The 19,365-nt window shown below is 35.1% G+C and overlaps 4 protein-coding genes across 7 annotated transcripts in view; 2 read left to right on the top strand and 2 right to left on the bottom strand.

Annotated features, from left to right (window-relative positions):
* The window catches only part of LOC129744549 (serine/threonine-protein kinase GL21140-like), a 90,302-nt gene extending 89,242 nt beyond the window's left edge, over positions 1-1,060 (bottom strand). Inside the window, exon 1 of one of the 2 annotated variants that reach the window (XM_055737128.1) lies at positions 470-1,060. The gene's annotated coding sequence lies outside the window, so the exon portion shown is untranslated. The remainder of the gene's footprint in view (positions 1-469) is intronic. The other variant, XM_055737129.1, reaches the window with a different exon arrangement.
* A 6,332-nt stretch (positions 1,061-7,392) lies between these two features.
* LOC129746139 (iron-sulfur protein NUBPL-like) lies at positions 7,393-9,533 on the top strand. Of its 2 annotated transcripts, none has more exons than XM_055739637.1 (4): positions 7,393-7,522; positions 7,588-7,889; positions 7,952-8,489; positions 9,299-9,533. In XM_055739637.1, the coding sequence occupies exons 1-3, from the start codon at positions 7,463-7,465 to the stop codon at positions 8,487-8,489; spliced, it is 900 nt and encodes a 299-aa protein (XP_055595612.1). In that variant the 5' UTR covers positions 7,393-7,462; the 3' UTR covers positions 9,299-9,533. The 2 variants fall into 2 exon arrangements, with proteins under 2 accessions (XP_055595612.1, XP_055595613.1); XM_055739638.1 differs by having other exon boundaries at positions 9,274-9,533.
* On the bottom strand, positions 8,486-10,139 carry LOC129746140 (deoxynucleotidyltransferase terminal-interacting protein 2-like). The gene is made up of 4 exons (XM_055739639.1): positions 9,815-10,139; positions 9,491-9,753; positions 8,780-8,944; positions 8,486-8,718 (listed from the first exon to the last, which is right to left on the bottom strand). Exons 1-4 carry the CDS (start codon positions 10,002-10,004, stop codon positions 8,506-8,508), a joined length of 831 nt encoding a protein of 276 aa, XP_055595614.1. The 5' UTR covers positions 10,005-10,139; the 3' UTR covers positions 8,486-8,505.
* Positions 10,140-13,059: 2,920 nt separating this feature from the next.
* On the top strand, positions 13,060-19,088 carry LOC129744811 (zinc finger protein 287-like). Of its 2 annotated transcripts, XM_055737521.1 has the most exons (10): positions 13,060-13,402; positions 13,829-13,920; positions 15,532-15,951; positions 16,011-16,515; positions 16,577-16,931; positions 17,046-17,237; positions 17,582-17,672; positions 17,734-17,868; positions 17,931-18,030; positions 18,093-19,088. In XM_055737521.1, exons 3-10 carry the CDS (start codon positions 15,574-15,576, stop codon positions 18,185-18,187), a joined length of 1,851 nt encoding a protein of 616 aa, XP_055593496.1. In that variant the 5' UTR covers positions 13,060-13,402; positions 13,829-13,920; positions 15,532-15,573; the 3' UTR covers positions 18,188-19,088. The 2 variants fall into 2 exon arrangements, with proteins under 2 accessions (XP_055593496.1, XP_055593495.1); XM_055737520.1 differs by lacking the exon at positions 13,829-13,920.
* Positions 19,089-19,365: the final 277 nt, after the last annotated feature.

The following is a 19,365-nucleotide window of genomic DNA, read 5'->3' as shown; positions in this document are numbered from 1 at the left end:
AGCAACGGAATGGCGATAGGCCATTGATATGTGAAAGGAACCCAAAAATAAAGACGCTCTTGGCACGACTTCATCGAATGAAGCGTTTTTTTTTCTACACTTGCGTACACATTTCCCCCATACGGATTCTCTTCCGGTTGGAGTTTGGAGTACCCCCAGGGCTATGTATGGCTCTTAAATAACCACCAGTGATGGTTGAACGACGTCAAATAAAATAATAAAAGAACATAAAAAAGATGTAGGTAGCACACTATTGGTTTGGATGAAGCCGCGTAAAGAAAAATCACTACTTTCACACACTTTCAGACGGTACCCACATTTTTCGATTCGATTTCGATCATCCATTATGGATTTTTTTTTCTTCCTCTCCACACATTAACCGATTGCTTGCACTGGCTACAATTTATACGAGGGGGAACCAACTAGCGGAACATTCGAACGAGAGATTTATCCATGGCCAAACTCTTACCCGTGAAATCAAAGGATTTTCCAAAATATAATTCGGAAAGTTATCCAAACTCCTATTCTCCGGTCGCTGTTTTCTGGTGCTTATATCCCGAGATAAACAATTTCCTGCTACGGAAGCTGGAACTGGGTGTGGGGAATCTGCTGCCACTTCGATCCTCGCCGCAGTGCTATTTCCTGGAAATTACCCTCCGAAAGCGTGCACAATTCCGTGGATCCGCCGCCAAGGGCTGCCTTTTTCCGAAACTATACCTTCCTAAATAATGCTACTTGATCAACAAAGATTCCGCACTTTCTCTCACTACGTTGCCTTTTTTTCGCTAGCACAATAATGATTATTCATGCACACCCCGAAGAGCTGTCACTTCCGTCTGGAATTGTATCTCAAACGATTAACGGTAGAATCCGGCCAACTTAATCACGAATCACAAGATCAACACTCAACTGTGTAGCTGGAACAGCACTTGCAACAAAAATTGCTCGCTTTTCCAAGAATTGCCACAAACAGAATTCGCGAGGATTCGGACAAGAGTAGTAGGTAAATGGATACCGCCGAGGAATCTTTCAGACAGACAGACAACACCGAACTGCTGAGCTGACGGTCGCCACAAAACGGAACGGAACGCGACACGGAAAATAATAAAAAGGTAAAATTTACCGAGATAGCCAAGGTAAACGATCGTGAAAGCCAAAAAGGTAGCTTCTACCTCTTCGAGGTGAAACTCACCTCACAGCGAGGTAAAATTTACCTGAATCGAGGTTGGAAAAAAGGTACAATTCACCGAGGAAAAAGGTGAATCCAAAAAAGGTAAATCTTACCTCGTAGCGAGGTGAAGTTCACCTGAATTGAGCTGAATGAAAAAGTATAATTCACCTAGAAAAAAAGGTAAAACCAAATAAGGTAAAACTTACCTCGTAGCGAGGTGAAGTTGACCTGGATTGAGCTAAACAAAACGGTACAATTCTTCTCGAAAAAAAGTGACTATTCGCCGAACCCGTTTATTGAGGTTAAGCTGTTTTGTCATTCAGGAACAAGTTTTGCTTTGTGCTTAATATGTGAAAATCGGAATAGAATGGTAAGTGTTTTCTTAGATATCATTTTGTTGTGCTGGTTCTCGTCATAATACATGCTTTTGTTTCAGATCGACCCATAGAGCGATCCTCCACGTCATCCTCCAGCCGGAAAAGCCGAACCTGACCGGATCAGCCGAACAGAGGAGGTCATGAATGTACGCAACGCAGGAGTATTCAGCGGCCATGGCGGCTCGGAAGAACGCGAAGCCGAATTACCAGTCCCTATTTATCTCCAATAAATATAATTTTTGATAGAATTTTGTATTTTTTTTAATTCTTATTGAAGAAACCAATCAAACCAACCAGCATTTACCTTTTAAATCAGTAAATGGGAAAACGCTATTATTTACTATTTTGCTAGGTGAATTGAAAAAGGTATAATTTACCTTTTTGCTAGGTGAATGAAAAAAAGGTAAAATTTACCTCGAAAGAGGGGTGGAAAAAATTCACCTCGCAAAAAGGTAAATTTTACCTTTTTTTTATTTTCCGTGGATAAGTGTAATGTCGACAAACTGGCCGCGATGACAGCGACAGGGAAGAGAGAACCGCTATCTTGCGTTGTCGAGCTAAAAGTCATACAGCAGCCATTGGAGCAAGCGAAAAATCTATATGGTTAGCTGTTTCTTTTCCACAACAGTCGCTAACGGGAACATGGGTGGGGTGGTAAAACGAGACCAGGAAAAATTTTCCCGTTTTGTCGCGTTTTGTCGACTCCATTTTCCGAAAACGTCATAATATTCGAAAGTAGAAATGGGCGAGCTGGTGTGATGGTGCACTGAGAATCTATCAAGCCTTAATAAAATGGGGAAACTATTTTTAAAACCAAAAACCAATAGCATGTACATATATTGTAGAACTAATGGAAATCCAAAGTTTTCGCGCTGATAATTTAATATAAAATAATGTTTAAAAAATTAGTTCAGATATTTTTGACAGAAAAACAAGTTTTTTATATGTCTTTTAACAAAAAAAAGAAGACAAAACTGACTAAAATAACATAAATAAAACAATGACAAAATTGACCCAAATTACCAAAATGCCAAAAATGACAAAAATGACAAAAATGACAAAAATGACAAAAATGACAAAAATGACAAAAATGACAAAAATGACAAAAATGACAAAAATGACAAAAATGACAAAAATGACAAAAATGACAAAAATGACAAAAATGACAAAAATGACAAAAATGACAAAAATGACAAAAATGACAAAAATGACAAAAATGACAAAAATGACAAAAATGACAAAAATGACAAAAATGACAAAAATGACAAAAATGAAAAAAATGACAAAAATGACAAAAATGACAAAAATGACAAAAATGACAAAAATGACAAAAATGACAAAAATGACAAAAATGACAAAAATGACAAAAATGACAAAAATGACAAAAATGACAAAAATTACAAAAATTACAAAAATGACAAAAATGACAAAAATGACAAAAATGACAAAAATGACAAAAATGACAAAAATGACAAAAATGACAAAAATGACAAAAATGACAATAACGACAAAAATTACAAAAATGACAAAAATGACAAAAATGACAAAAATGACAAAAATGACAAAAATGACAAAAATAACAAAAATGACAAAAATGACAAAAATGACAAAAATGACAAAAATGACAAAAATGACAAAAATGACAAAAATGACAAAAATGACAAAAATGACAAAAATGACAAAAATGACAAAAATGACAAAAATGACAAAAATGACAAAAATGACAAAAATGACAAAAATGACAAAAATGACAAAAATGACAAAAATGACAAAAATGACAAAAATGACAAAAATGACAAAAATGACAAAAATGACAAAAATGACAAAAATGACAAAAATGACAAAAAATGACAAAAATGACAAAAATGACAAAAATGACAAAAATGACAAAAATGACAAAAATGACAAAAATGACAAAAATGACAAAAATGACAAAAATGACAAAAATGACAAAAATGACAAAAATGACAAAAATGACAAAAATGACAAAAATGACAAAAATGACAAAAATGACAAAAATGACAAAAATGACAAAAATGACAAAAATGACAAAAATGACAAAAATGACAAAAATGACAAAAATGACAAAAATGACAAAAATGACAAAAATGACAAAAATGACAAAAATGACAAAAATGACAAAAATGACAAAAATGACAAAAATGACAAAAATGACAAAAATGACAAAAATGACAAAAATGACAAAAATGACACAAATGACAAAAATGACAAAAATGACAAAAATGACAAAAATGACAAAAATGACAAAAATGACAAAAATGACAAAAATGACAAAAATGACAAAAATGACAAAAATGACAAAAATGACAAAAATGACAAAAATGACAAAAATGACAAAAATGACAAAAATGACAAAAATGACAAAAATGACAAAAATGACAAAAATGACAAAAATGACAAAAATGACAAAAATGACAAAAATGACAAAAATGACAAAAATGACAAAAATGACAAAAATGACAAAAATGACAAAAATGACAAAAATGACAAAAATGACAAAAATGACAAAAATGACAAAAATGACAAAAATGACAAAAATGACAAAAATGACAAAAATGACAAAAATGACAAAAATGACAAAAATGACAAAAATGACAAAAATGACAAAAATGACAAAAATGACAAAAATGACAAAAATGACAAAAATGACAAAAATGACAAAAATGACAAAAATGACAAAAATGACAAAAATGACAAAAATGACAAAAATGACAAAAATGACAAAAATGACAAAAATGACAAAAATGACAAAAATGACAAAAATGACAAAAATGACAAAAATGACAAAAATGACAAAAATGACAAAAATGACAAAAATGACAAAAATGACAAAAATGACAAAAATGACAAAAATGACAAAAATGACAAAAATGACAAAAATGACAAAAATGACAAAATGACAAAAATGACAAAAATGACAAAAATGACAAAAATGACAAAAATGACAAAAATGACAAAAATGACAAAAATGACAAAAATGACAAAAATGACAAAAATGACAAAAATGACAAAAATGACAAAAATGATAAAAATGATAAAAATGATAAAAAATTACAAAAATTACAAAAATGACAAAAATGACAAAAATGACAAAAATGACAAAAATGACAAAAATGACAAAAATGACAAAAATGACAAAAATGACAAAAATGACAAAAATGACAAAAATGACAAAAATGACAAAAATGACAAAAATGACAAAATGACAAAAATGACAAAAATGACAAAAAATGACAAAAATGACAAAAATGACAAAATGACAAAAATGACAAAAATGACAAAAATGACAAAAATGACAAAAAATGACAAAAATGACAAAAATGACAAAAATGACAAAAATGACAAAAATGACAAAAATGACAAAAATGACAAAAATGACAAAAATGACAAAAATGACAAAAAATGACAAAAATGACAAAAATGACAAAAATGACAAAAATGACAAAAATGACAAAAATGACAAAAATGACAAAATGACAAAAATGACAAAAATGACAAAAATGACAAAAATGACAAAAATGACAAAAATGACAAAAATGACAAAAATGACAAAAATGACAAAAATGACAAAAATGACAAAAATGATAAAAATGACAAAATGACAAAAATGACAAAAATGACAAAAATGACAAAAATGACAAAAATGATAAAAATTATAAAAATTATAAAAATTACAAAAATTACAAAAATGACAAAAATGACAAAAATGACAAAAATGACAAAAATGACAAAAATGACAAAAATGACAAAAAATGACAAAAATGACAAAAATGACAAAAATGACAAAAATGACAAAAATGACAAAAATGACAAAAATGACAAAAAATGACAAAAATGACAAAAATGACAAAAATGACAAAAATGACAAAAATGACAAAAATGACAAAAATGACAAAAATGACAAAAATGACAAAAATGACAAAAATGACAAAAATGACAAAAATGACAAAAATGACAAAAATGACAAAAATGACAAAAATGACAAAAATGACAAAAATGACAAAAATGACAAAAATGACAAAAATGACAAAAATGACAAAATGACAAAAATGACAAAAATGACAAAAATGACAAAAATGACAAAAATGACAAAAATGACAAAAATGACAAAAATGACAAAAATGAAAAAATGACAAAAATGACAAAAATGACAAAAATGACAAAAATGACAAAAATGACAAAAATGACAAAAATGACAAAAATGACAAAAATGACAAAAATGACAAAAATGACAAAAATGACAAAAATGACAAAAATGACAAAAATGACAAAAATGACAAAAATGACAAAAATGACAAAAATGACAAAAATGACAAAAATGACAAAAATGACAAAAATGACAAAAATGACAAAAATGACAAAAATGACAAAAATGACAAAAATGACAAAAATGACAAAAATGACAAAAATGACAAAAATGACAAAAATGACAAAAATGACAAAAATGACAAAAATGACAAAAATGACAAAAATGACAAAAATGACAAAAATGACAAAAATGATAAAAATGACAAAAATGACAAAAATGACAAAAATGACAAAAATGACAAAAATGACAAAAATGACAAAAATGACAAAAATGACAAAAATGACAAAAATGACAAAAATGACAAAAATGACAAAAATGACAAAAATGACAAAAATGACAAAAATGACAAAAATGACAAAAATGACAAAAATGACAAAAATGACAAAAATGACAAAAATGACAAAAATGACAAAAATGACAAAAATGACAAAAATGACAAAAATGACAAAAATGACAAAAATGACAAAAATGACAAAAATGACAAAAATGACAAAAATGACAAAAATGACAAAAATGACAAAAATGACAAAAATGACAAAAATGACAAAAATGACAAAAATGACAAAAATGACAAAAATGACAAAAATGACAAAAATGACAAAAATGACAAAAATGACAAAAATGACAAAAATGACAAAAATGACAAAAATGACAAAAATGAAAAAAATGAAAAAAATGACAAAAATGACAAAAATGACAAAAATGACAAAAATGACAAAAATTACAAAAATTACAAAAATTACAAAAATGACAAAAATGACAAAAATTACAAAAATGACACAAATGACAAAAATGACAAAAATTAGAAAAATGACAAAAATGACAAAAATTACAAAAATGAAAAAATGACAAAAATCACAAAAATTACAAAAATTACAAAATTGCATAAATGACAAAAATGACAAAAATTTCAAAAATTTCAAAAATTTCAAAAATTATTAAAATATGCTTGTTATTTTAAATTATTAAAATTACTTTCATTTAAATATCACCATCATCACAAAAATTTCAAAAAAAAATTAAAATTGTAAAATTTTTAAATACAACAAATATTACTTAAATTACAATATTCACAATATTTATTAAAATTTCAAAATGACAAAAACGACAAAGACATATAAAAATTACAAAAATGGCAGTTATTTATTTTTATTTCCAGAAATTTTGGACTTCTTTTGGTTTTTGTATTTTTTTGTAATTTGTTCAACTCTATTAATTTTTGTATGTTTTGCATTTCGCAGAATGTTTTTTTTTTGCAATGTATAATATTCAATTCTTTTAGTTTTGAGTTTTTTATTTTTCCATTTTTCTTATCAATTTGTCTTTCATATAAATATACTTAGTATTTTACTTTTTGTTATTTTGCACAAATTTTCATAATTATTAGAGTGCGGATTCTTCAAGCTTTAATGTCCGCTTTTTTCAGTGTGTAATTTTTTTTTCGAAATTCGTTACACATGTTGCGCATCTCTAATTTGCAGTATAATAACAACAGTATTATTCAAATTATTTACAGCGCATCAAATTAACAAAAGTCCTTAATATTGCTGCTCAATATTAGAGCTAAAATTTAAAACTTCAATCATGCTTAAGAGCATGCTTTCAACGGTTTCCAATCATGCCGGATTTTTCGCCATCAGTCTAGTAAGTAAAAATTAGACTTTGTATGGTAATGTTTCGCCAAATAAACGCTTCTCAACCATAAACAGCGCTATTTCAGCTCAAAACCGGACCCGAGACAGGCGGAACTGATGGCACGGAGTCTTCCGAAACGGAAACCGTTGCCGGGGGTCCGAGATATAGTGGTGGTTTCGTCGGGAAAAGGTGGTGTCGGAAAGACCACGACCGCAGTTAATTTAGCGGTCAGTTTGGCCAGCCAGGGTCAGAACGTTGGCCTGCTGGATGGGGACATATTCGGTCCCTCGGTTCCGCTAATGATGAACATTACAGAATCGCCGCTGGTGGACGACCACAACCGGATGATTCCACTGGTTAACTTTGGAGTTAAATGGTATAGAAATGACAAAGCTGTTATATGAACTGAATACTGAAAAGATTTGGATATTTTTCCAGCATCTCCATGGGAATGTTGAGAGAGTCAGGACCAGTCGTCTGGCGGGGTCCTTTGGTGATGTCTGCCATCCAGCGACTGCTACTGGGAACTGTTTGGGATCCGCTGGATATCCTCGTAGTTGACACTCCACCTGGTACAGGTGATGTTCACTTGTCGTTAAGTCAAAATGTCCCCATTTCGGGAGTCGTTCTGGTGAGCACTCCGCAAATAGCTGCCCTGGAGGTGACTCGAAAAGGTGCCGAGATGTATCGAACGTTAAAAGTACCGCTTATTGGCTTGGTCGAGAATATGAGCCACGTAATCTGTGATAAATGCGACAATGTTATAGAGCTAGCGGATCGAACGACTCAACGATACGCTGATGAGCAGAGTGTGGATATCCTCGAAAGTATACCGATAGAAAAACGGATTATGCAATGCGGCGATAGTGGAACGCCAAGTTGCCTGAAGTTTCCCGATTCACACCTGGCAAGCAAGTATCGCACAATAGGCGAGAAGGTGATTAAGTTTTTAGAGAATAAACGCCCAGAAAATTGAGTAAGTATTGCATTATTTATTTCTTTTTCTTCTTTAATTTTTTCATTTTCATACTAGCTTTATAGTACGCCTTCTTTTTCCGTTTCTCTAGAACTTCGGCATATTTCCTTTTGTTGTATTTCTGGAAAGCTGCATCTTCTAGCAGTTCATCGACCAATGTTTTCGAATTAGCTTTCTTCGAACCTCTTTCATTGTAATAGTCAAGCGGGGAGTCCATGACTTTGCCGATCTGCAATTTATAAGTGAAAATTTAATAACTTTTAATCAAACATATTACACTAGTAACAAACCTGGAAATATTTTGGTAGTGTTTTCATCTCACTACGTTTGTAGAAATGTTTGGGATCTAGCACGGAACGCATTCGCAGAAGCTCGAGTTCATTTTTGACCTCATCGGTCATTTCTGGTGCTGGAAGATCGAACCAATTTTTACCCTTACTTTTGGCACGTTCTTTCTGAAATAGAGGAAAATAATTCGATTACCTTAATGTACATGAATATGTCAATTGATATTTAGAATTTATTTGCTAGACGCATAGATCAGATTACTAAAGAGACATCACATGACCTCAACATCCGGTTTATCTCAAACCCAGACTCGAATGGCTCATTAAAAACTTATAAAAAACTAATGTGAAGAAAGTGTGTTAATCGGGATTTAGGCTACTCAACCAAATCTATCATGCACTCTCCTAATCACATTCAACGATTGAAACTCCGAGCGGAATACTTTCAAAAATGATTTTCATCACTTTTGATGTTTCTCCTCTCAAACATCCAATAGCAAAACATGATTTTATGTCCCGTAGGCCTTACAATGCGACCCAATTGACTTGAGGCGTCTCATTAAGATTACTGCGGGCGAGCCGGAGTACCAGGTTGAGTCGTCGAGAATAAACCCGGGAGAGGTTGAGGACCATAGTCAGTTGTCGAAATATCATCATGGAAATTGAAAATGTAGGAACCTCTGATAGGTTTGAAAATGATAAAAATAAAATTACTCTGTTCAGCTCCTGAATTTGTCGATCAGTCATCGACAGTTTGGCTAGGTCTTTCTGTTTTTCCGTAGCCGGTGTTATCACAGCCATTTTCATGTGACCATCGACATTGGTACTAGCAAGTTCGGCTACCCCGACAGTTGTTTGACTTGAGCTGGCTGGCCTCGTGTGGTGGTTCAAGTATGTTGATGTGGGTCTTGACGAAGATTCACCCAGCAAGTTGGTGTTAAGAATTTCAAAAATATCCTTGCTTGGGGGAGGCAATCCTGAAAAGAAATACAAATCTACAATCTCTTTGCCTAATTGAAAAATAACACTCAGTTTTACCTCCATAATCATCATCGCTTTCATCTTCCGAGTCCTGGTTTTTTTGCTCCAAGTCGATTTTGGCTGGGCTCGATGCTGCACTTTGGCCACTGAAAACACTTCTGTAGCTCGAATGTACCTGGACAAGTGGCTTGCTGGAACTAACACTTGCGGCAGTTGAACCGACCGTGTCTATTGTAAAGATATCCATACCTGAGGCGTTCCGGAACACTCTGGTTCCAGGTAAGTTTAGCGGTAGGAAATCGCCACGGTAGAATTTTGGCCGCAAAACCCGCGTGTTGTAGCAGATTTGGATTTTTGCTTTGACATTTTTCCATTCATTGGTAGCCGACTGGGTTGCCAGGTGCCCAGATTTGTCTGTAAAACCAAGACTTTTGACCCTTCGTCCAGATATTGGTCAGACACAGATTTAGCCCAGATTTTTGGTCAGAGTGCCCAGATTTTACAGACTTTTGAAATTTAGTGATGAAATCAATATTCATGTATCGAATAAGATCCGTTAGTGCCAGATTAGACTGTAAATTTTGCTTGTATTCATGGGTATTTGGCCAATCATTCATTAACTTATTTTTTTCGGCATGGTACGTGATAGGAAACAGTAGTAGTTATATGGTTCTCAACTCGAAAATAACCCGAATACCAGACACCCCCCCCCCCCCTCTCGCTCACACGCATCGAAAAAATTCGTGTTCAGTACCAAATTTGTGATATTCCTTATGCACAGACACACACAGACTTTTTTCCAAAATTGCCCAGATTTTTTATCCTCAACACCTGGCATCCCTGGTAGCCGAATTTGAAACGTTTCAATTTAGCTTCGTTCAATCGTAGATAGAAATCGGTTTCAACTGGTTTCTGTCAACTGGTGGATGTTCAACGAGTCAATGTTTTGGTCGAAACTAGTCAGGTCGTTGTTCAATGGAGCAAGTAGAAACTAGTCGAAACCAATCCAGCTCTGCAGCAGGATTGGTTGGTTTCGACCTGGTAGAAATGGATTGACAGTTGATCACCTGTCTCTTTCCAATTGACTTCGACCGATTTCTACCAGGTCGAAACGAATCCTGCTGCCGAGGTGGATTGGTTTCGACTAGTTTCAACTTTCTCCATTGAACAACGGCCTGACTAGTTTCGACCAAAACATTGGCTCGTTGAACATCTACCAGGAGAAACCGATTTTAACCAACCGTTGAACGAAGCTTTAAACAATTGTTTCGACCCGTTTCGACCAGGCTTCATTGGACAGACTTAGAGCATCTGTATTCGTGGTCTATTCTTGGGTCTTATTTATACATGAATTGAACCAAAGAAATTAGATCCGACCCAATGAAAAAACTGGCAACTGCACTCGTGTTCCATTAACTGTCAAACGGTTTAGAACTGCGTCAAATTGGATCCAAATCTCATAAGTTTTGGATCAATCCTTATACCAGCTCTAAAAAAGTTGAGTTGAAACTGGTATAATGGATCACCAGTGCGGTTGCTCGAGTCGGAATTTGGGTCTAAACCGACTGTTTGGATCACGGATACAGGTGCCCTTGATATAGGCGATGGATTTGCTGCTGAATTTGCGTGATGGTTTTCCACTGGGATGCAGTTGAAATTTCACCCAACTTTTGACAGATCTTACACGCAGAAAAAAGACGGGGGGTCGGTTCAACAAAACGTTTTGTTATTTTATTTTGTATTTTCAATGCACATTTTCCCGTTATTTTCATGAAAAAATCAATTGGAAATAATAACAAAATTTTGTTATTTTTGCACACTCAGTTTTTACTACTTGAAATCAAAGTTTGGTTTGCTTTCAAATGAAAACCTAGTTTTTTTTTAATGAACGTGTAGTTCAAAAACAAAATAAACATATAGGTTAAAAAATGGAAAAAAAATAGAGAAAATTTTGATTCATCTGATACGAGCACACCATGTAGAAAACTGCGAAAATTGAGGGAGGAGGCCACCAGCAGCGGTGGAATCGCGGTGGATATTTTTCCGGAAAGTTTGAACCTCCGAAGAAACCGGCTGCAATAGTTTGGAAGGTAAGTTATTTTTAACTTTGAAAAATCTAATGCTTCTTTACTATCTTTGCTACTAAACTTTAATTTTATTTTTAGAACATGGCAGAATTTTACCACCTACTGCTGCTATATGCACGGTAACTTATGTTAATCATGCTATTATCATGAGTTTACGTGGACTTGAATCAGCAGCAGCAACACCGGTTGGACTGTTGGCCAGAGCGCGGTTTTGGAGGAGGTGCCGCTATGCTGCTGTTGCTTGACGAGGATGACTCGATTCCCGAGAAAATCAAAGAAAGCAGAATAAGTTTCAAGAATAAATTGACTAATTAAAAAAACGGATTCTAAATATAGTTGAAAGATTCGAAAACCAAAAATTATTGCTCTGATTTATTGAAAGAAAAAGAAAATTATTTCAAATCATAAATTCCATTATTTTTTACCTGGTTTTTTTCGCTGTTTTGAACTTTACATTTTTTTTAGTTTTTACCCAATTTTTTTTTATTATTTTGACAAGAATGGTGGATCATTTTCAAAAAGGGGGTATTTCGTTTTCAATCAAACGATAAGTTTAAATGAAATCGATAATTCTAGTCAGTGTTACCAAGAATATATTTGTGCATTTTCCCAATTAAAAATTTTATTATTTTCGTTCGAAATCTTATTGTTTCCAAAATAATTTTTTCTGCGTGTGCGGGTTGTTCTCAAAGAGAGAAAAAATATATTCTCGCTTCCATCGCTTATTGAAAGCTATTTCAAAAAATTCGAGCAGATACCCATGTACGATAAACCTTCGATGGACATTTTTACTAACTGGGAAAATTCTTTGCTACCAATTTTTTCATTCTCTTTCGTTTGTTTTCATAATTATTCTCTCTCTTTCTTCCTAGGGGTGTTCTGAATTCCATGTCGGCTTTCACGTTACTTTTTTTAAATTTTCATGAGCGTTTGAACTAGCTTATGAACTACAACTTTAACAGCAAGTCTTTTATGTATCTGCCTATTGAAAAGACTTTTATGTTTCATAAAGTTTTCTGAAAACTTGAAAACCATCATTTTAAAATATTTTCTCTTTCGCACCGGAGAAACAAGCAGAGTGAGATCGCGAGAATTTGCTCTCTTGCTTCGTTAACTGAGTTCGTACGTGTGTGCGTGTGCTACTGCTCGACGAAATATTTTCTGCCCAGCCTGCTCTCTCTCGTTTTCGTTTTCTCAGCCAGTCGTTGTGAAAGAGTAGATTAGAGCAGTAGCACATACCTTGGACTGGGATCGGTCGTTCCTGCTTTCGGTTGATTACATACGGATCGGATTTGTGTCGCGTTTTATGAATTTCGAACGGAAAAGGCCGACATCTTTTTTTCTTCCATCTCATATCGGCTGAGTGACCGCCATATTGAAGTGAGACAAAAGATTGCAAAGTGCGATATTTTTGGTGCGTGGAGTGAATTGGAAAATTATTGGTCCCCAACGGGGCAACAGCCTAGTAGATTCGGAATCGGAACGGAGTTCCGATAAGCGGGAATCGATTGAGACCGGAGCAAATTCCGGTTCCGGCCTGTAATTCAGATAAAAAGAAGTAAGGAATTGGGGATTTTCTTATGTCCCGTGGTAGGTTCGCTTGCACGCGTAGAGCTGCTAGGTGTGGGGTATCGAAATAGGCTTTGAGCTATCTGTTTTCTTTGGAATAGGTACGGTAAATTCGAATTTTCATTAGGGGACAAAATTTCTGACTGTATATTATGGAATATTCGCTTTGGAGGATTATTGTAATGAAAAATTTTCTAAGGCCTCGAAATTTCACATGAAAATTTAACTTGTGTTGGTAGTCGTATATTCGTTTCAGTAAGGGCTTATTTGCACAACAGATGCTATCGCTTAGGCTAGGTAAATAAAGTTTTTGGATTATCCAAACTATGTTGATGAAATATCTACAATAAATTTTTACAATTAAGATACTATATCGGAAATAGAAATTTAGCTGAAATAATATTTCCTTTTTTAGGTGTTTACGCTGTCGTTTGATTGATTTTCTTGATTTCAACTTTACTGCCTCATCATTCGTTCAAAAAAGGAATAAAAATATTTGTGAACTATGTAGGTACACACTTTTAAGATGTGAATATGTAAGATTCCGATCATGAGAAAAAAAATCAGATAAATCAGAGATCATATTTATATTATGCAGAACAAAACCTTACATAAATATAACTCATCAAGATATGAATGCTTTGAAAATAGTTTTTAGTGGAATATCAATAACCCATATCATTAGCAAAAACCCTCTAGAACTAATTGTAGTTCGGTTTGGACCGTTGATATCGGTGTCCGTGTTTCATGAAAAGTTGTATGCAAACATAAAATAATATGTAATTATAGTATTTTATAAAAATCTGAAACAAAATCTTTATCGTTGAAAAAGAATTCATTCCTTTATATGTGGAATATTTGGATCATATTGAAAAATCTGTTGATTTTTAAATATTTTCTTGAATAAGAATAGCGCGATGCCCTTTTGAAAAGTTGAACAGCAATATCTCTTTCTCGTTACACATGCTCTCTCAGCCATTTTCATTACCTCTTTGGTGGAGCGTGTACTGTTCGCATATGGTTTAGTGTTATCCTGCTCGAACCGAACCGTTGTTTTCTGACTTGGTTCGTCGAGAAGAGCACCGAAAATCGCACCACTACTGTGTGTGAGTGCAGCTTTTCGATTCGATTTAGCAAAGCACAGCAGCTACCCTTGAGAAGGATAATCTTGCCTTCTTACCCCTCACATTCACTCTCTTCCCGATGAGAAAGTCCAAAATTTATGCCATATTCGTTTTCATCTGGTGGAAAGATGGTTGTGCACCAACTGCTGTCAACTTCATATAAAAAAAACGCTTTGACAGCACTTGGTGCACTACCGGTGCACCACCAGAATGAAAACGAATATGGCATTAGTGCTTTCAAACGAGAGGCAAACTGCTGTATTCATGCATCCTGCCTTCCTCGAACGAAAATGGCTAGGTTGGTTGAAAAAGGAGAGCTGCAGCGGCCTGGCCTGGTCTGGAAGGGAAGTTTTCGGTTTCGAAAATTTCTTTGTCGATCTTTTTTCTTCGGTTGTTGCTATCGCAACCCCGTTCGTGCGAGCTTGAGACGGCATGAACACAAGAATCATGCCTTGGAAGTGGTACGGAGGATGAGGGTGGCGGCATTTCTTTGGTTTTATTTTTATTCCTATCTTTCATTCATGGATTCTGTCTGTGTAAACATTGCTGTTGCTGATGATGGTTATCGGGGCAAGGAAGTTGGTTTCACGAAGGCTACAGGTCCAGTTATTACAACTTAATCATGGCCTAGGTTCTACGGTTGGCTAACATGCGTAAATTTTGAATTCAACGACTACTGAATACTGACCTCAATTCTAAGATCTTGTTCTTGCACATCTACTTCTAGCCTTGCCTCTCAATGACTCGTACGTATTATTTTAAATTGCGTCAAAACTTGAACGTCTCGAGTGTTCGATGATATACCTCAGACTATAAGTACCTTAAACTTATTTCACGTATTTGAAATAATTCAAAACAAAAATAAAATCTAGATACTATTTTAGTTAGAGCATTACCTATTGCATTCCGTAATCTGCATGTAATTAACAGTAACAGCGCAATCGAACCTTGAGTAGATTTGTTATTTAATGGCTCAAAATTTACGTTTTCGCAGCGTTCTTTTTTCGGCTGACCAGTAAGCAAATACGGCTTGGAAATGGAGGGGTCAACGGCCTTCACCGGACCGATAATGTTCACCACCAACAACATTCAGGCGGGAACACCGGTCGGTATCCAATATCAGACGGCCGACGTCAACAAACAGGTCAAAATTGATGGTCAGAAGGCGACCCAGCAGACGCCGGAATTTTCGACGTTCTACGCCAACGTCAACATGATCCAAAAGTTGACACCAACCTCGCAAGCGTTGAGCACGGTGAACTTGGCCCAGCTCGCCGATGACACCAAAACGGTGCAGTATCTGCAACCGTTTAGCTACGCCAACTGTGCGCTGGTGAATCAGATGCAGATTCCAAACGGAGTCACCGGAATAACGGTTGATGGGCGACAGCTGGTGGTGAACAAACCCATTACTGTATGTTCATAACAGGTGTAATAATTGTTTTTGTTAATGACTGTATTCTTGAATTTCAGACATTTCAGAACACAATCTCAAACATAAGCTTCAAATGTGATGTTTGTGGTTTGATGTTCAACCACCTGACCTTGCTGAACCATCACAAGCGTACGCATAATCAGGATGGTGAGCCTACTTCCGATGCCATTACTGTTGTTACGCAACCGCAGAGTTTGGTCCAGGCCCAGAACATCATTTCGGAAACCGGACAGAATCTAGGTCAAATTCAGATAGTCGCAACCGAAGCCTTGGAGCCAGCTCCCCAACAGGCCCAGCAACAACTGGAACAGCAACAACAACAGCATCATCAACAACAACAGCAACAGCAGCAGCAACAACAACAACATCAGCAACAACAGCAACATCAACAAGTGGTCCAGGTGACTCAGACAAAAGCCGATCGCATTCAGAAATGTATCACCTGTGGTGGTCCCATTCAAAACAACCCGAAACGGAAAGGACCCAAACTGATCCGTTGCGAAGGATGCATCAGCAACGATAACGCTCAAACCGTTACCAGACGTAAGAAGTACAATTTTTGGAAATTTATTATATGTTTCTTAATCTTTTCCAATCATTGCAGCTACGCAAATTTTCGTTGCCCCCGATGGTGACATCAAGTTTGAGATCGGAGAAATTCCGCCGCACTCGAACAGCAATTCCTCGATGGATTCAGTAATGCCGACGCAAATTACTACCATCAAAACGGAGCATGTGGCCCCGGTTTCGATACCTCAACCGCAGCAGCCACAGCAGCAGCCAGCCCATCCGGTCAAGAAACGCAACATGGCGACCGTCACAAAATGTACCAAATGTAACGGTTCCGGTGTCATAATCGTCGGGGGACCCAAGAGCAAGGTCTTACAGCAGCAGCAGCAACAACAACAACATCAACACCAGCAAGCGACCATCGTGCATCAACAACAGCAACAGCAATCGTAAGTGATCTTCCTCAACTTCCCTCAAACTCTGCTGATGTAAAGTGTAACTTTCCGGTGGAAATAAACAGGCGTTACGCAACAAACCAACAAATTTCCTTTTTAATTTTCTAGATCCGCTCAAGAGAAGCCATTTACGTGCAACACTTGTGGGGGTCGATTTTCACGGTATTCCAGTCTCTGGTCGCACAAAAAACTGCACTCGGGCGAAAAGAATTACAAGTGCAACGTGTGCGGGATAGCTTTCGCGAAAGCCGTTTACCTGAAGAATCATACCCGGATACACACCGGCGAAAAGCCGTACAAGTAAGTATTCATAAGATTTTGTGTTCAATTCTCACATCGAAATGTAAATTCTTAATGTGTTTCAACAACGTAGGTACATCTAGTGCATTGGACAGCTTCAATGTCTTTAGAAACAGATAGTTACTTACGTAGTTGATTAAGATTTGATACTAATTCAGTTTCAGTAGCTTTAAAAATCATTTGAAATCAATCTCAGAACTACTTAAGATTCGGTAGGCCTCTTTCATATATCAGACTTAAGAACATTTAGGTATGATCAGATCATACTTTAAACAGAAAAGTCTCCCTTTATTATAATCGACAGAATAGACCCTTGGTTATGTGTTGTTTACTTTTACTTCCAGATGTGGAACGTGTGGCATGCAGTTCTCACAATCCCCTCACTTGAAAAATCACGAAAGAACGCATAGCGGTGAAAAGCCGTATGTTTGTGAGGTAATCTAAGGTAACCTTATTATAGTACAACATAAAATATTCAATTTCCATCTTTTCGTAGGTTTGTGATAAAGGATTCGCCCGGCATGCCACCCTCTGGAACCACCGTCGTATACACACCGGGGAGAAACCGTACAAATGCAACAGATGTCAATCGGCGTTCAGTCAGGCTGCGCATTTGAAAAATCACGAAAAGGTTAGTTGCCTTGATACATCTTCAATTAACCGCAATTCACCAAAGTTGTCTTCAATCCTTAGGTCCATTCCGGATTAAAACCGTTCAAGTGTGACATTTGCTCTGCGGCATTTGCTGACCGATTTGCCCTGAAAAGGCACCGAGGGATTCACGAGAAATATGGTAAGTTTCAAAAGATCATAGGTTTTAATTCCTAAATATTAACCTTTCCTTTTATTGCAAAGGTCAAACGGCGCCACTCCACCAGGGTCAAGTCCACAAGGAGGAAATCATCGAAATGGATGAAAAATCCGGCGAAGTTATCATTGGCACAATGTAAACTGTTGAAAGGGGAAGGTCTATTTGCTTAGAAAGAGTTTCAGCTGTTGTCTTTTGACGTTATCATGACGGCATTTCTATGAGAAAATATTTCTGACAGTGAGAAATGTGTTGCGATGGTACTTTTCAACAGTTTCGGAGAAGCTTTTATCACGAGCGGTCGATTCACGTTCGAAAAAATTACTTTCGAAGAAGCCATACATATAACATTTGGTAGGTATTCATTTTATAATTTTATCAAATTACACAGTGATAAGTGTTTTACCACGATGGAACGGATCGTAAGCAGAAAAAACTTAATTAAACAATCGAAACCAGATATCAGTGTAGTTTTATCGAGTATCTTCAATAGGTATTTATAATCACCGAAGAAGGGTCGCGTATCAAAACTTTTCATTTGATAACGCTTCAAAATTGTATAAAAAATTTACCAAGTTTATCCCACAGAAAGAAATAATTTTATTTATACAAAATCTATAACAAAAGACGTTTATCGTAAGAGGTATGAAAAGATTGTAAATAAATTGAAAAATCTATAAGAATATAAAACAAACGCAGCACCCTGTAGAGGCGGATACGATTTCCTATTTTCATTTTGCTATAACACCGCTCCAAACTGATGTTCGTTAGCATGCAGAGCGCTGAACCCGAATGTTAATTTTATTTAAAACAAATAAGTCTCTAGTTTTGTAAGTCTTGTTAACGCTTTCACATCTCGGTGGTTAGCAATCAAAACCGTACAAATTAGTAAACGAAAAAAACGTATAGATTTTTTTTTCTTAATTTTAATTCCTCCAATTTTCAAATGTACATAGAGATAAAATATGTATCTGTTTATTTTGTTGTATTGATGCTACTATAATATAGTGTATAAATGGCAATAATTTTTCGTAATAAAATTTCCGACTTTGAAGATAACTGTAAACAAGTCTTAAAACTATTATAGAGAAATCTTCATCTTGTGGTACAATGTTAAGCATAAATACATACTTACCTGTATACTCGTAGTCGGCTTTACAAGTAAAAATAACTAACCACTAACTTCAATGTGTTTCTTACGCTCTCCTCCGCCTAGTACAAAATCGATTGTTTTTTTTTTGTTTGCAACGAGATTTGCGTCCACTACGCCAGATCATCAACAGGGATGAATCTGTCTGGACATCTATATACTAACTCACT

This window comes from Uranotaenia lowii, chromosome 2, assembly GCF_029784155.1.
Source record: "Uranotaenia lowii strain MFRU-FL chromosome 2, ASM2978415v1, whole genome shotgun sequence".
Taxonomy (NCBI): domain Eukaryota; kingdom Metazoa; phylum Arthropoda; class Insecta; order Diptera; family Culicidae; genus Uranotaenia; species Uranotaenia lowii.
The sequence above is the reverse complement of the archived record's forward strand: the minus strand, read 5'-3'. Positions and strand labels throughout refer to the sequence as shown.

Bases quoted from the DNA above. Each gene is read 5' to 3' on its own strand.
- LOC129744811 (XM_055737520.1), top strand. From the start codon at position 15,574: ATGGAGGGGTCAACGGCCTTCACCGGACCGATAATGTTCACCACCAAC. The intron at 15,952-16,010 runs GTATGTTCATAA...CTTGAATTTCAG, and splicing joins TGGTGAACAAACCCATTACT to ACATTTCAGAACACAATCTC. The intron at 17,869-17,930 runs GTTAGTTGCCTT...TTCAATCCTTAG, and splicing joins ATTTGAAAAATCACGAAAAG to GTCCATTCCGGATTAAAACC.
- LOC129746139 (XM_055739637.1), top strand. From the start codon at position 7,463: ATGCTTAAGAGCATGCTTTCAACGGTTTCCAATCATGCCGGATTTTTC. The intron at 7,523-7,587 runs GTAAGTAAAAAT...AACCATAAACAG, and splicing joins GATTTTTCGCCATCAGTCTA to CGCTATTTCAGCTCAAAACC. The intron at 7,890-7,951 runs GTATAGAAATGA...ATATTTTTCCAG, and splicing joins GTTAACTTTGGAGTTAAATG to CATCTCCATGGGAATGTTGA.
- LOC129746140 (XM_055739639.1), bottom strand. From the start codon at position 10,004: ATGGATATCTTTACAATAGACACGGTCGGTTCAACTGCCGCAAGTGTT. The intron at 9,754-9,814 runs GTAAAACTGAGT...ATTTCTTTTCAG, and splicing joins AAGCGATGATGATTATGGAG to GATTGCCTCCCCCAAGCAAG. The intron at 8,945-9,490 runs GTAATTTTATTT...CCTCTATTTCAG, and splicing joins AAATTCAGGAGCTGAACAGA to AAAGAACGTGCCAAAAGTAA.